At 32.9% G+C, this 14,617-nt stretch overlaps 1 protein-coding gene across 17 annotated transcripts in view; it reads left to right on the top strand.

Moving 5' to 3' along the window:
• Positions 1–14,617, top strand: part of BIRC6 (baculoviral IAP repeat containing 6) — a 211,416-nt gene that overhangs the window by 130,442 nt on the left and 66,357 nt on the right. For all 17 annotated transcript variants that reach the window (XR_013994673.1, XM_081069478.1, XM_081069474.1 and 14 more), the window contains 7 exons: positions 1,406–1,685; positions 2,547–2,803; positions 5,362–5,470; positions 7,884–8,105; positions 9,196–9,976; positions 11,311–11,454; positions 11,902–12,031. Coding sequence is in view for 16 of the 17 variants with exons in the window: in XM_081069478.1 (XP_080925604.1) it covers positions 1,406–1,685; positions 2,547–2,803; positions 5,362–5,470; positions 7,884–8,105; positions 9,196–9,976; positions 11,311–11,454; positions 11,902–12,031 (1,923 nt within the window). In the remaining variant the exon portion in view is untranslated. The remainder of the gene's footprint in view (positions 1–1,405; positions 1,686–2,546; positions 2,804–5,361; positions 5,471–7,883; positions 8,106–9,195; positions 9,977–11,310; positions 11,455–11,901; positions 12,032–14,617) is intronic.

The raw sequence follows: 14,617 nt of genomic DNA, 5'->3' as shown, positions 1-14,617 counted from the left end.
TATTTGCAAGATTAGACTATTGTTATACCTTAATATAGTTGTGGAATTCATACTTCTTAGAAAAAAACAAATGTAATGAATAAAAATGGCAGAAGGAAAATACACGACTCCATATTGCATTATAAAGTATAAGTTAGTATAAGCCTTAGGGGATAATGCAAGAGGAGGAAGAAATTGCCTTTATTTGAAAGGAGAAAGAATGGTTCATGTAAATGGTATTTTGAGGTATGACTTGAATTTGCACACGGGAATTGAGGTAGGAAGAATGTGATAAAGCAGAATTCTGTTCTTTATATAAAATCAATAAGTTAGTTGTTCCCTACTATAAATGTGCTTAAAACATTTTGATTTTATTATTGGAGTGGAAAAGAAATTGAAGATATATTGTGTTCCATTGGAAATAACATAATCTTTAGTCAAACATGGGCTTGAATATAAACGTGCCATTTGTTCATATGGCAGTTTGGGTTACTTAATCTCTTTGACTATCATCTTGTGTAGAACGTAGATATAATATTTATCACAAAAGATTATGAAGATTAAATTTTAAAATGGATGTGACTTACCTAGTTCTCAGTGTAAACCTGGCATGTAATTGGCATGCAGTAAGTTACTTCCTAATTTTATAATCGAAATTAAATTTAAAATCAAAGTTCAAAATTTGTTGTAGCTGATAGATACAATTATTGTCGGCTTCCATGTTATGTAAGAAAAAAATTATTTTCCCATAGCACCTGCCAGTTATTACTTCATTGGGACTTCTTAAATATTACCAGAAAATGATTTTTGAAAGAAATCATCTGGGTGTTTGCTTCAATTTGGAAAGAGAAGCAAAAGATTAGAGGTGAAAGCAATTTCTAAACTCGTCTATGTTTAAGATCATTACAGTATGATAGTATGAAATGAGTTGGTGCAAAAGCACTTTTAATAAATTACATTCTTTCCAAATTATTTACAACAGTGAATAATATGTTAATTAGATTTCCCATTTTGTTGGTGATAATTCTGAATAAAATAGAAATAATAGAGTGCCTGTTTGACTTTTTTTTTCTTGGAGAAAATCAAGTACATGTGGTTTGCGTATCTTCAGTTACTCTTTTTTTAGGTGTCTGTTAGAATTTTTCACACTTGATCTTAGCCAAAAGGTTGAGAAGCAATTAGAACTTTTTAAATACAACTTTTATTATATTGTGAACTTCATGTTTTATGTTGGAAAAAAAGCTCCAAAATCAATTATGGTGCGAATTAGTGACAAAGTACAATTTAGTATATAAGTCTTTTTTTTTTTTTTAGTAAGTTTATAATGAATATAACTGAAAGCTGCTGTTTTACTGGGATTTCCACTAATATATGAAGTCTAGTTTAATTTTTCTTTAGTGATTGTTTAATTTTTTTCTTCCTACAGCTTGTCCCTCTTCAGTGTCTGTTGAAGTAAGTGCAGATGGAGTAAATATGCTACCGTTGTCCACTCCTGTGGTCACAAGTGGTCTCACCTACATAAAAATTCAGCTTGTAAAAGCAGAAGTAGCCTCTGCTGTCTGCCTTAGACTCCATCGTCCACGAGATGCCAGCACTTTAGGTCTTTCACAAATTAAGTTACTGGGCCTCACCGCTTTTGGTACCACTTCTTCAGCAACAGTTAATAATCCCTTTCTTCCATCTGAAGATCAGGTATCTAAAACAAGGTATGTTCATTTTTTACTCTTAAAAATGTCTGTTAAATTATTTATCCTGTGGCTTTTTTTTCATTTTTAGAGTTTAGGAAGTTCTTTGTTCTTTGGGTATCTATACAGTGTCATAATTTTATTAAGTGTAATAGAGACAATTCTGTAGAAGCAGAATTGTGAGGCTGGTTAAAATTGAGATTTATGTGTGTTTAACCTTGAGATGATGATCTACAGTGTGGTATATGTGGATGTGGGTTCCAGTTCTTTGGGTTGTAGTATAATATAAAACTGTCCAAATGTCTATCACCAGGAGTATACCTGAACCATACAAATTGGCCTTACAGACCAGGGACCTAGTCTTATATGGCAATTCACAAATGCCAAGCAACGAAAGGATTAGATTTGAACCATACAAACTAACCAACCAACCAAACAAGAACCTGAATATATTCTTTTATTTACATTCTTCCGGTAGATTTTACTGCCTGAAAATTTTACAGGCTTGTTGTATTGAAAATTTTTCTGATAAAAATTTAGGATTTCTGTTTTATTCTGAAGCTGCCACGAGTTCACATTTTTGCAAGTTTGTATTTATACATATAAATATATGTATCCATGAAAACATTTTCTAATTAATAAAAAAGCAAGTCTGCAGTTCCTAAATGCTATTAGCATTTAAGTATGTTTATTTGCTATGTCCTAGGGGAAACTTATTAATTCTTTATTGATATTACAGTATTCTAAAACTTCATTTTACATAGATTGATGCTATTTAAGAAAAACACAGCATGCTAATCTTTAAGAAGTTTTTGTTTATCCCTGAAATAATTTGAGCTACTTAAATTGACCACATAAGCCACTTTGTGTTGTGTATTTCAGTATTGGATGGTTACGGTTATTACATCACTGCCTTACTCACATAAGTGATCTGGAAGGAATGATGGCAAGTGCAGCTGCACCTACTGCTAATCTGCTACAGACTTGTGCCGCCTTATTGATGTCCCCATACTGTGGAATGCATTCACCAAACATTGAGGTTGTCCTAGTAAAGATAGGACTACAGTCTACTCGAATTGGCCTGAAGCTCATTGACATTCTACTGAGAAACTGTGCGGCATCAGGCAGTGATCCTACAGGTGACAGTTAACTTCGATTATTTTAATTTTTATAGTTGAACAATATAATATTTGTGATTGCTTCTGTTTCTGAAATTCCATTATGGCTTCATTATTTTTTGGAGTTTTTGTCGTTGTTAGAATTTACAGAAGAGTTTTTTTTTTTTTAAATTAATTTTATTGGGGTGACAATTGTTAGTAAATTTACATAGATTTCAGGTGTACAATTCTGTATTACATCGTCTATAAATCCCATTGTGTGTTCACCACCCAGAGTCAGTTCTCCTTCCATCACCATATATTTGATCCCGTTTACCCTCATCACTCACCCCCCACCCCCTTACCCTCTGGTAACCACTAAATTATTGTCTGTGTCTATGAGTTTTTGTTTCTCATTTGTTTGTCTTGTTCTTTTTGGTTTATATACCACATATCAGTGAAATCATAGGGTTCTCTGCTTTTTCTGTCTGACTTATTTCACTTAGCATTATACTCTCAAGATCCATCCATGTTGTCACAAATGTTCCTATATCATCTTTCCTTAACGCCGAATAGTATTCCATTGTGTATATGTACCACAACTTCTTTATCCATTCATCTGTCGAAGGACATTTTGGTTGTTTCCATGTCTTGGCCACCGTAAACAAAGCTGCAATGAACATTGGCGTACACGTGTCTCTATAGAGAAATGCTTTTATATTTTTGGGGTAGATACCCAGGAGAGCGATTGCTGGGTCATATGATAATTCTATTTGTAATTTCTTGAGGAACCTCCACACTGCCTTCCATAGCGGCTGCACCAGTCTGCATTCCCACCAACAGTGTATGAGAGTTCCTTTTTCTCCACAGCCTCTCCAACACTTGTTACTATTTGTCTTGTTGATGAAAGCCATTCTGACTGGGGTGAGGTGATATCTCATTGTGGTTTTCATTTGCATTTCTCTGATGATTAGCGATGTTGAGCATTTTTTCATATGTCTATTTGCCATTTGTATATCCTCTTTGGAGAAATGTCTCTTCAGGTCCTCTGTCCATTTTTCAATTGGGTTGTTTTTTTTTTTGTTGTTGAGTTTCATGAGTTCCTTGTATATTTTGGATATTAGCCCCTTATCAGAGGAACTGTTTGCGAAAATCTTCTCCCATTCAGTTGGTTGCCTCATTATTTTGTCAATAGTTTCTTTTGCTGTGCAGAAGCTTTTCAGTTTCATATAATCCCATTTGTTTATTTTAGTTTTTACTTCCATTGCCTTTGGAGTCAAATTCATAAAATGCTCTTTGAACCCAAGGTCCATAAGTTTAGTACCTATGTTTTCTTCAATGCAGTTTATTGTGTCAGGTCTTATGCTTAAGTCTTTGATCCATTTTGAATTAATTTTGGTACATGGTGACAGATAGCAGTCCAGTTTCATTCTTTTGCACGTAGCTATCCAATTCTGCCAGCATGATTTATTGAAGAGGCTGTCTTTCCTCCATTGTATGTTTTTAGCTTCTTTGTCAAAAACTATCTGTCCATATTTATGTGGTTTTATTTCTGGGTTCTCAATTCTATTCCATTGGTCTATGTGTCTGTTTTTCCGCCAATACCAAGCTGTTTTGATTATTGTAGCCCTGTAGTACAAGCAAAAATCAGGGAGAGTGATACCTCCAGTATTGTTCTTTTTTTTTTAATATTGCTTTGGCTATTCGGGGTCTTTTGTGGTTCCAAACAAATCTGATGATTTTTTGTTCTATTTCTTTAAAAAATGCCATTGGGATTTTAATGGGGATTGCATTAAATCTGTATATGGCTTTGGGTAACATGGCCAATTAACTATGTTGATTCTTCCAATCCATGAGCACGGAATGTCTTTCCATTTCTTTGTGTCTTCTTCAATTTCTTTCAAAAATGTCTTATAGTTTTCAGCATATAAATCCTTCACATCCTTGGTTAAGTTTATTCCTAGGTATTTTATTCTTTTTGCTGCAGTTGCAAAAGGAATTGTTTTTTCTATCTCTTTTTCTGAGATTTCATTGTTGGTATGTAGGAAAGCAATGGACTTTTGTACGTTGATTTTGTAGCCAGCAACTTTACTGTATTCATTGATTGTTTCTAATAGCTTTTTGGTGGAGTCTTTAGGGTTTTCTATATATAGCATCATGTCATCTGCAAAGAGTGACAATTTAACTTCTTCATTCCCAATTTGGATGCCTTTTATTTCTTTCTCTTGCCTGATAGCTCTGGCGAGGACTTCCAACACTATGTTGAAAAGCAGAGGTGATAGGGGACAACCTTGTCGTGTTCCTGAACGTAGAGCAAAGGGCTTCAGCTTTTCACCATTAATTATGAGATTAGCTGAGGGCTTGTCGTATATGGCCTTTATTATGTTGAGGTATTTTCCTTCTATACCAATTTTAGTAAGTGTTTTAATCATAAATGGACGTTGTATCTTATCAAATGCTTTTTCTGCACCAATTGATAAAATCATATGATTTTTGTACAGAAGAGTTTTTTTAATGAGTAATTTAAAATAAGTTGAGCAAATCTTCCCAACTTATTCGCTTATTTAGAAAATGTTCTCTTTCGATTCTTTTTTTGCAAGATTTGAATAGTCCTTTACTTTTTGGAAGACTGAATGGACTCTCTTCTGACTCTACGATAGATATTCTTTACCAGCTTGGAACCACTCAGGATCCTGGAACAAAAGACAGGTAATTAATGATCTCATTTTTAAATTAAGGTAACACGTACACACAATCACGTGTAGTGAATGTTACTTGTAATACTTTCTCCTTAGATCATTTCATAAATGTTAAGAGTGTTAATTGTATTGTATATTTAAATACCTGTATGCTTTATGTAATGTTATTTCTAGAGGTTTTTGTGATCACTAAACATAAATTTTCATGTATTTGGACATATTTTAAGCAAACTTGAATTCAAATAGAACTCTTATTCACTGTTGCTTCTGAGATATGGAATGGATTAGAATAAAATATTAAAAATAAATGTATTTTTCTGTGAACCGTGTTTTGATGGGATCTTTCTAAATTGATGGTATTGTAATTATACTATCTATCTTAGGGAATATTTACTAAATGTGTATGAATATAGAAATACTGTGTCTATATTAGGTACTTGGACTATTTTGATAATGGTAATGTTTATTTTGATTGATTATTTATAATATTCATTGCAAGCTTTTCATTAGATTTTCTACCCTCTTTCTTTTGCTTCTTACCAGAAAGTCGAACACTACCACACCAAATAAATAACATCTAAACATTTCACGTAAATATTTAATGCTCTTTCAGGATAGGTAATTTTAGATGAGTCTTATTAGTATAGTTCTTCCTTAATGTGTTCTATATCTACATTAATAAGAACTCATACTTAGATACAGTTTTGAGTGATGGTTTGGCATTCTCCAGTTTTATGTATATCATCTGTATTGGAAGAACATATTTATAGAATGACTAAATTACTGTGCTAGAAATTGTTTCCTGAGTTATGTTGTCCTTTAATGTTTTGTTTAATTTATATTTAAAATAAAATCATTTGATATTGTATTAATTTCTTCATAAATTAAGAAGTTTAATTATTTGGTGGATACTTAACTCATTTTATAGGTATTTATAAGTATAGCTGCTATATGTCTGGCACTGGGAAAAAAAGACATTAGAAAGACCAAGTTAAGTGAGTTTGGCTTCTTGACCTCAGGGTTGGGGAGACAGCAGTGTCACAGGTGAAGATTTACATAGGTCAGACTTGGGGGTATAGAATAGAGAGACTGCCAGGCAGTTAGTCATCGATAATGTAGTAGCTTTCACTTATTTTAGGCGAGTTGCTTTCACCTTCTCTTGATTAAAAATGTTTAAATGACATTTAACAAAGTAAATTTATTTTCAGCATGATAGCTTCAAAATACTAAATAGGCTGACTTCGTTTGCATTAAACTTTTTGCTTTATATAAGTTATGTGATGACTACATATTATGTTTAACTATAGATTGGAATATTTTTTGATAAAACATACAGGAATGTGTGCCAAAGTTGAATCATAATGGTTAATAGGGTTAAAAAATTAGTGTTAAATATTTTTCTAGAATGTTTCTTATTATTCAAATTTCAATAGTTTTATTTTTATCACAAAAATAAAATTTTACTTAATAAAACTATTTTCCCTGCATTATGCTTTTTAAAACGTAAATGGTTAAGAACTGAAATTAATGACAAGATCATTGGGTTTATTGACTGAGAAAATGCTACTTTAATTGTCTCATCTCCTTTCTCTTTCTCTGACTTATCTATATTTCTTATCAAATGAAATTTAAAGGTCCTTATTCTTCTGTCCTTCAGGGTAGAGAGAGGAATTAAGTAGTATTGTATACTTTCCTATCCCCATTTCTTTTACCTGGAAGTAAAGAATCTGGTGGTTTAAAATACAAATTTGAAAGGAAACAACAGCAAATATAAACAGTGTATTAAGAACTTGACAATGAATCTTATCCCGTTTTCGTTTTTTTCATACCAACTCCAAAGCATTATTGCTTTAAAAATTATTTTGGTCTCAGTGGTTTCCAGCTCCAGGGTTCGGAGGGTAGGGTGGTACTTTAAAAAGTACATATGTTGGGGCTATATTCTGTTGTCAGAGTGAAGGAAGGTGAGTGGCTGGTACTAGTGTTTAATGGGTCGGGACAGAAGTGTGAAACATGCTGTATTGGTTGCATGAAATTCTGCACAATAAAAATCACCCCAAGATTACTGCTCTAGGTTGTATGGATTTGTTAGAAGAGAAGAGAAAATTTAGACGAGAGGGTGAGTTTGTTAAGCTGTATATACTGTAATTCTAGATATTTACATTTTTTATAAATGAAGTAAGAATCAGTGTTTATTTGTTGAATTAGAGTTGTGTTATCTCAAATACTTACTGGTTAAGATTTGCCAGGTTATTGGAAAACTAGAACTATTGTATAGTTCCTTTTCCCTCCTATTTTAGATTAAAGTTGTCAAGAACAATTAGTATATTATTCTCAATATACATTGCTTGCATGCAGTGTGATGTTTATCCATATTAAATGTCAGTCGTGGTATAATTGGTTATTTGAATTCATTTTCTTTTAAGAATTCAGGCCTTGTTAAAATGGGTCAGTGATTCTGCAAGAGTGGCTGCTGTGAAGAGAAGTGGCAGGACGAGCTACGTGTGCTCTAACTCTTCAGCTGTAGAGTACGGTCTTCTAATGCCATCTCCTTCTCATTTGCACTGTGTGGCAGCTATTCTGTGGCATAGTTATGAACTGCTTGTGGAGTATGATTTACCAGCACTGCTGGACCGAGAGCTCTTTGAGTAAGTACAATTTGTGAAATCCTTTATTCCCCCAGTACTAGATCATTTTGGTTTTCACTTGATGAAATAGTATTTTATATGCTTATTAGGATAAAAATAATACTTTGAAAGTAGTAGTTAAATATAATCAGTTATGATTTTGGAATGCGATGTTACAAAACTAATTTATCTTCATTTTTTCAGATATATTAGAGTCATTGCCTGCTTTTCCTACCTAAAATCAGAATGTTTAACATGTGCTCCTACAATTCATAGTGTTTCTCCTATTAGCAAATTTACCCTTCAGATTCTTAATCTTTAATGTGCAACTGTGGAGGAAAAGCATGGTTAGAAATTTTGAAAGAGTTAGTACTTCAGACAGTTTTACGATTAGTTGTTTTTACTACTTTTTAGATACCTGTGATGATTGTTCTTCTGATAAATAGTTCCCACTACCCCCCATTTCTTCACCATACTCAGCTAAGACTTTGCTGAACTTCTTGCCTGATACCTGCTACGTTTGTAGCAGAATATTGTATTTATTTCTGAAGAGTTCCGTGACTCATAAAACATTGGCCTTTTGTCCACTACTCTCATTTTCATATTTGGCCCTACCCATTGCTGTAATCCATGATTAATTAGTAAAACTCACTAATAGTTTTGGATTTGCAAACATGAATTTAATCCATCAATCATATCAAATTTGATCTAAACATTTCCTTGGTATAATTTTTCATTGTCTCTTTATATGACTTTTTTGAGGTCATACAGAGAATGGTAGATGCATTTCAATATAGATCTCTTGGTTTTCTGTACTTATTTTATAAGCCTAACTTCTAATTTACCTAAATGCATAAATAACATGTATATATAAGCAGTCTTCCTAAAATCTTATAATGTAGTAATATGTATGTTAAATAAACTATAATTTTCATCAGAGTATATAGATTGATCTCTAATAGAAATATTTGAAATAGTGAGGTTTTTTGTAAAAAGAAAATATATGTGTGTGTGTAATATGTGTGTGTGTGTGTGTGTGTGTGTGTGTGTGTGTGTGTGTGTATATATATATATATATGCATTGTTAACATGATGCCTTTTATTCCCCTAGGTTACTTTTTAATTGGTCCATGTCTCTTCCCTGCAATATGGTTTTGAAGAAAGCTGTTGACAGTCTGCTTTGCTCAATGTGTCACGTACACCCAAGTTATTTTTCCTTGCTCATGGGCTGGATGGGAATTACCCCTCCTCCAATGCAGTGTCACCACAGACTATCCATGACAGATGATAGCAAAAAGCAAGATCTTAGTTCATCTTTAACAGATGACTCTAAAAATGCACAAGCGCCTCTTACACTAACGGAATCACATTTGGCAACCCTTGCTTCTTCTTCTCAATCTCCAGAAGCTATCAAACAATTATTGGACTCAGGTTTGCCTTCTCTTCTTGTGAGGAGTCTGGCTAGTTTCTGCTTTAGCCACATTTCTTACTCAGAATGCAATGGTCAGTCAATAGATGCTTCCCAGGACAAACTCAGGCGGCATCATGTTTCACAACAATGTAATAAGATGCCTATCACAGCAGACCTGGTTGCTCCCATTCTTAGATTTTTGACAGAAGTTGGCAATAGCCATATTATGAAAGACTGGCTCGGTGGATCTGAAGTCAATCCACTATGGACAGCACTTCTGTTTTTATTGTGTCACTCTGGGTCCACTTCTGGAGGACATCATTTAGGTGCACAACAGACCAGTGCAAGATCAGCTTCTCTTTCTTCAGCTACCACAGCAGGATTGACTACTCAACAGAGGACAGCGATTGAGAATGCAACTGTTGCATTCTTTCTGCAGTGCATTTCATGCCACCCTAATAATCAAAAGCTGATGGCACAGGTAAAGTAAAAAAACTGGCTTATGACTTAGGTGTCTCATTATTTTAATATGTTGTCAAATAGCAGTACTGAAATTAGTTGAGAAAGGGTCATATATGAAGGCCAGGTGATGGTAAAGTTTAGAGTGCATACGTTTAAGGATCTGAATTTAAACCATAATTAAAACATATTACTGATAACCTCCTTCCTCCTCCTCTTAGCTGTCACATAAATCAGTTACTCTCGTTGATGATATAATGAGCAAATTCACCGAGATTCTAACTATAGGTCATACAGTCAGCCTTTTAAAAAGTCCCCCAAATACAAACAACAACACTTTACCTGCTGGAACAGGATGGGCCACTTGATCGTGGTCATTGAGTGCCTCATCTACGGTAAGGCATTGCGTTTTATTGTTACCAGATTGCTGCAAGTGTTGGTTTGGTTCTAATGAAGCAGACACCAGAGCAGGTTTTAGATAGGAGACTCCTGACAAATCACATTAAAAATGTAAAAGATGATTTTATTGTGTTAAGTCTATGAGGCTAAAAATCTTGAAAGCTAGGATTATTTCAAGAAAAATTATAGTTGCTTTTTGTCGAATTCTGATCCTTTCTACCTGTTGTTTCTAGCTTCAACAAGTTCAACATATAAAATAGGGTTAGTAATACTAGCTTCAAAGATTTTTTTGAGAAAATTAAGTGTTATAATGTATGCAAAGTACCTAGCGTTAATTCTGTCTGAAACATGGTAGACATGAATAAATACCAGCTTCTTTTGTTACCTCTTTACTTGTTACTGCTTATTCAGATCAAACTTTATTAATATCTAGAAAGATTGGTATCATAATTTTCAAAAATTACTGAATGATTTAACTTTATTAACACTTCACTGCCTAAAGTAATTAATATTGGGAAAATATATCTGCTTAATGTGCCTAATTAAAAGGAAATGATGAAATTACTATTGTTAGCCAAGGCTATGAATATGGGTATTTGAAAATTTGGTTTATGCCTTTGGATAGCGTGAAACTTTGTGTCCCATTGCTTTCATAATTTTTATTGTATTGTAACCACATTGATACTGACTAAAGTTAAAAGTAAGTTGGTTATGATACGTATTTATAAAAACCCTATAGTAGTAATTTATCTTATCCACAGAAATTTTTGTTGCAATGTTAACTTTTTATCTACTTCTGTATTTGTATATTTTAAGATGAAATAATTTATTCTTTATTGCGATTTAATGTATTCAGATATACTTATTAATTCACATTCTTAATTTCCTCTTTATTCTTTGAAGTACAAAGCTGCGAATAAATACTGCACTTAACTTTTGAATCTCTTGCCTTGCCAGGTTCTTTGTGAACTATTTCAGACATCTCCTCAAAGAGGGAACCTTCCAACATCAGGGAACATTTCAGGGTTCATACGTAGATTATTTTTGCAGTTGATGCTAGAGGATGAGAAAGTGACAATGTTTCTTCAGTCTCCCTGTCCAGTGAGTTTTTAACAGTTAAATTAAATCTGTAATGATTAGCTGTGTGTAAAGATATTTTATAATTTCACATCAGAGCTTGTAGTTATCTCTACAGTGTAATTTCTAAAATAGCAAACTGAAACTAAACATCTTTTATATTCCATGATGGGACTTAAAAATCCCTTTTGGATAAGCCTACCGCCTAGAATAACATAATTATACCTTTCTTTGAATATTATAATTTGATTTGGGGGAAAATTACGTAATATTAGGTACAACAGTGCTAAAGCAAAAGTTAACCAACACATCACGTGGCAAATGTGCCACGTTTAAAGAAACATATGAAACAAGGCCTTTATATTTTGTATGCATTATTGAATTTTTTAATTCTTTTATGCTTTTGAAGTTTTTTATAATGATATATATATCAAAAAATCACGTCTTGATTTCTTTTGAATTAATTTTCAGCTGTACAAGGGTAGAATTAATGCTACTAGCCATGTCATCCAGCATCCGATGTATGGAGCAGGCCACAAGTTCCGTACACTTCATCTGCCAGTCTCAACAACGTTATCAGAAGTTCTTGACAGAGTGTCAGGCAAGTCAAATTCATGAATTAGGTTTTCTTTAACCTTATGTTAGATGTACATGGAATTTTATTACTTTCATAACTTTGTTTTATTGCATCCATTCACTCATTTAATGGCTAGAAAAGGTCAGGATATCTTCACATTTTGAAGGATGAGTAAGTAGCTGATGAAGACAAAATGTACAGTATATGCCAGCACTTGTAGTTTTTTTGGTGTAATGAGTGTAATGTATAGTTATGATATAATGGGTAGTTAGAAATGTAGACAAGCTGTTGGAGGAAGCTGTTGATGGAATTTTCTCACAATAAACTATCTGGCTGTTTTATAGGAGATGAATTCCAGGATGTTAGGTTGGATGACAGCATTTTAAGTAATAAACATTTACTAAATCTAGGGAATAAATGAGTGGTCAAAAGATGAAAATAAGTAGGGAAAATTTATTGGTGACCTTGTTTATAATCGTCAGTGAAGAGCATTTCCCTTAGGTTTCTTGCCTGTATTTCAAAAGCTCTCAAATGATGCCTTTAAACAACATACAGAATATAAATGTATTTAAAAAATCATACAGTGTTTGATGGCAAAATGCAAATCAACCGTGGATGGTTTGAATTTATTGCTTCTCAGAAATCCTAACCAGTGAATAAATTCGAGTAGCTGCTATTTGTAATTTGTCCTAGGGATGTAAAAGTGAGCCAGACACATACTCTTCACTTCAAAGTATTTATGATCTTATGTATGTCATCAGATTAAAAAACAAGCTGGAAATTTAACTGTTTGCATTTTAACGTAAAAATGTTTCTATCTGTATATATTAGGACTGAAGGAAGTTAGGAATACCTCACAAAAAGCTGGAGATGTCTATTAGTTATAAATATAAACCTAAGTTTAGAATAAATGACTGGGTCGAAGAGATTTGGGAGTTGTTACCATATGCAAACAGTAAGTTAAACTATGTGAATGGATATGATCACACTGAGAAGATAAGGTAGAAACAATTCTTTTCCAGTTTTATTCACTTCATTTACTTACAAGTGTGCATAAAAGTATAATTCGTACCTTTTTACAAGTTAAAGTAAAGTTTACAATAAAATGGCAGAATACTATATAAATAACTTTTTTTCTTATTTAAAAATGTCCACCGTATCTTTTGCAGGTGTTTTTCTGAAAATAGGATTTTACATACTTTTTTCTAACATAGCCTTAAAATTGTCTCTTTTAAATGATGTAGAAAAAAAATGAGAAATTAGTTAATTAAATGAAGGAAGGAAATGGAGAAGAATACTGAAATTCGGTTATTGAGATTTCATGTCTTTAACTTGATAATGGAAAAGGATAGATGTTATATTACAAACTAACTGGAAATTTAACAATTTTTGTTTATCTTTGCTATAAAAGAATGCTATTTTCAAAAATGTCATATTATTTAGACTGTTTTACAGGTAAGTTCCCTTTATTACCTAAAATTTTTTAAAAATAAACTGATTGCTTTAGAATAATACTACATCCCAGTAGAAAGTCCAACAAAGAGTTGTCCTGAGCAAATATTAAAAAAACCAAAAACTGAATTTAACCTTTATTTACCAACATTTTGGTCCTGTAAAAGTGTGTGAATGATCTTTAGCCAATATGCTCTTTATGTGTATATGTATTTCATCAACATGTATAAAAACAAGTAATTGAAAATTATTTATCATTGGTTTTTAGCAATGTGAGTACTATTTGCCTTGCAGTTTTCTCCATGTTTCCTTATGATTTAACTTTGTTGACTTTCTTTAATCTATGGGATCTCACCAGATTTGGAAATATTTTTACCATTGTTTTCTCAAATACTTTCTCCCCATGTCTCTCCTCTCTTTTGGTGATTCCAATTCCACATTTACTAGGCCTGTTGAAGTTGTATCATGTCTCATTGAAGCTTTGTTTCACTTTTCCGCCCATGTTTTTGCCCTCTATTTTAAAATTTGGATAATTTATATCATACTATTATCTTTCCAACCTAGTATTGTGCCCTGCAAACTGCAACCGGCCTTTGTCTTTCTGGACTCCCAATTCTGTATCTGCACCTTAGGTGATCTCTGGTTGTGCTGAGCTGTGTTTTGGGAAACACTCCAGGCAATAAACTGGAGCAGTCCGAGGGCCAACCTCATTTGATTTCATTCCCCCAGATACCACTGTCCTGCCTTCCTGATGCTTAGTGTCTGAAAGCTGTTACTTCATACGTTTTTCTAATTCTAGTTATTTCAGGTGGGAGAGTAAATTTGGTCTCTGTTCTTTTATACTGGCCAGAGTAGAAATCCAAACCAGAACAATTTTAAACAGAAAGTTGATAAAACTTTTTCTTAGTGATATCTTTTATTGTTTGAATGGCATTTATTGAGGTAACACCAAATACATTCTTATCATCTAATGATCTTTACATGTTTTTCTACCTGATTATGCTATGAATTAATTTTCTGAGTTTTCCATTACTGATGTATTTCACTCTGACTTCTGTAACTATTTTTCCATTTTGGGTTACTTGGTTGTTTTTGTGAGAAAGTAAAATGTATTGTTGCATTAATGTATTTATTATTTATGGTGTTAAAAATTTTTAA

The sequence above is a fragment of the Rhinolophus hipposideros genome (genome assembly GCF_964194185.1).
Source record: "Rhinolophus hipposideros genome assembly, chromosome: 12".
In the NCBI taxonomy this organism is placed as follows: Eukaryota; Metazoa; Chordata; class Mammalia; order Chiroptera; family Rhinolophidae; genus Rhinolophus; species Rhinolophus hipposideros.
Note: the sequence above shows the minus strand (reverse complement) of the source record. Positions and strands in the feature narration are given on the sequence as shown.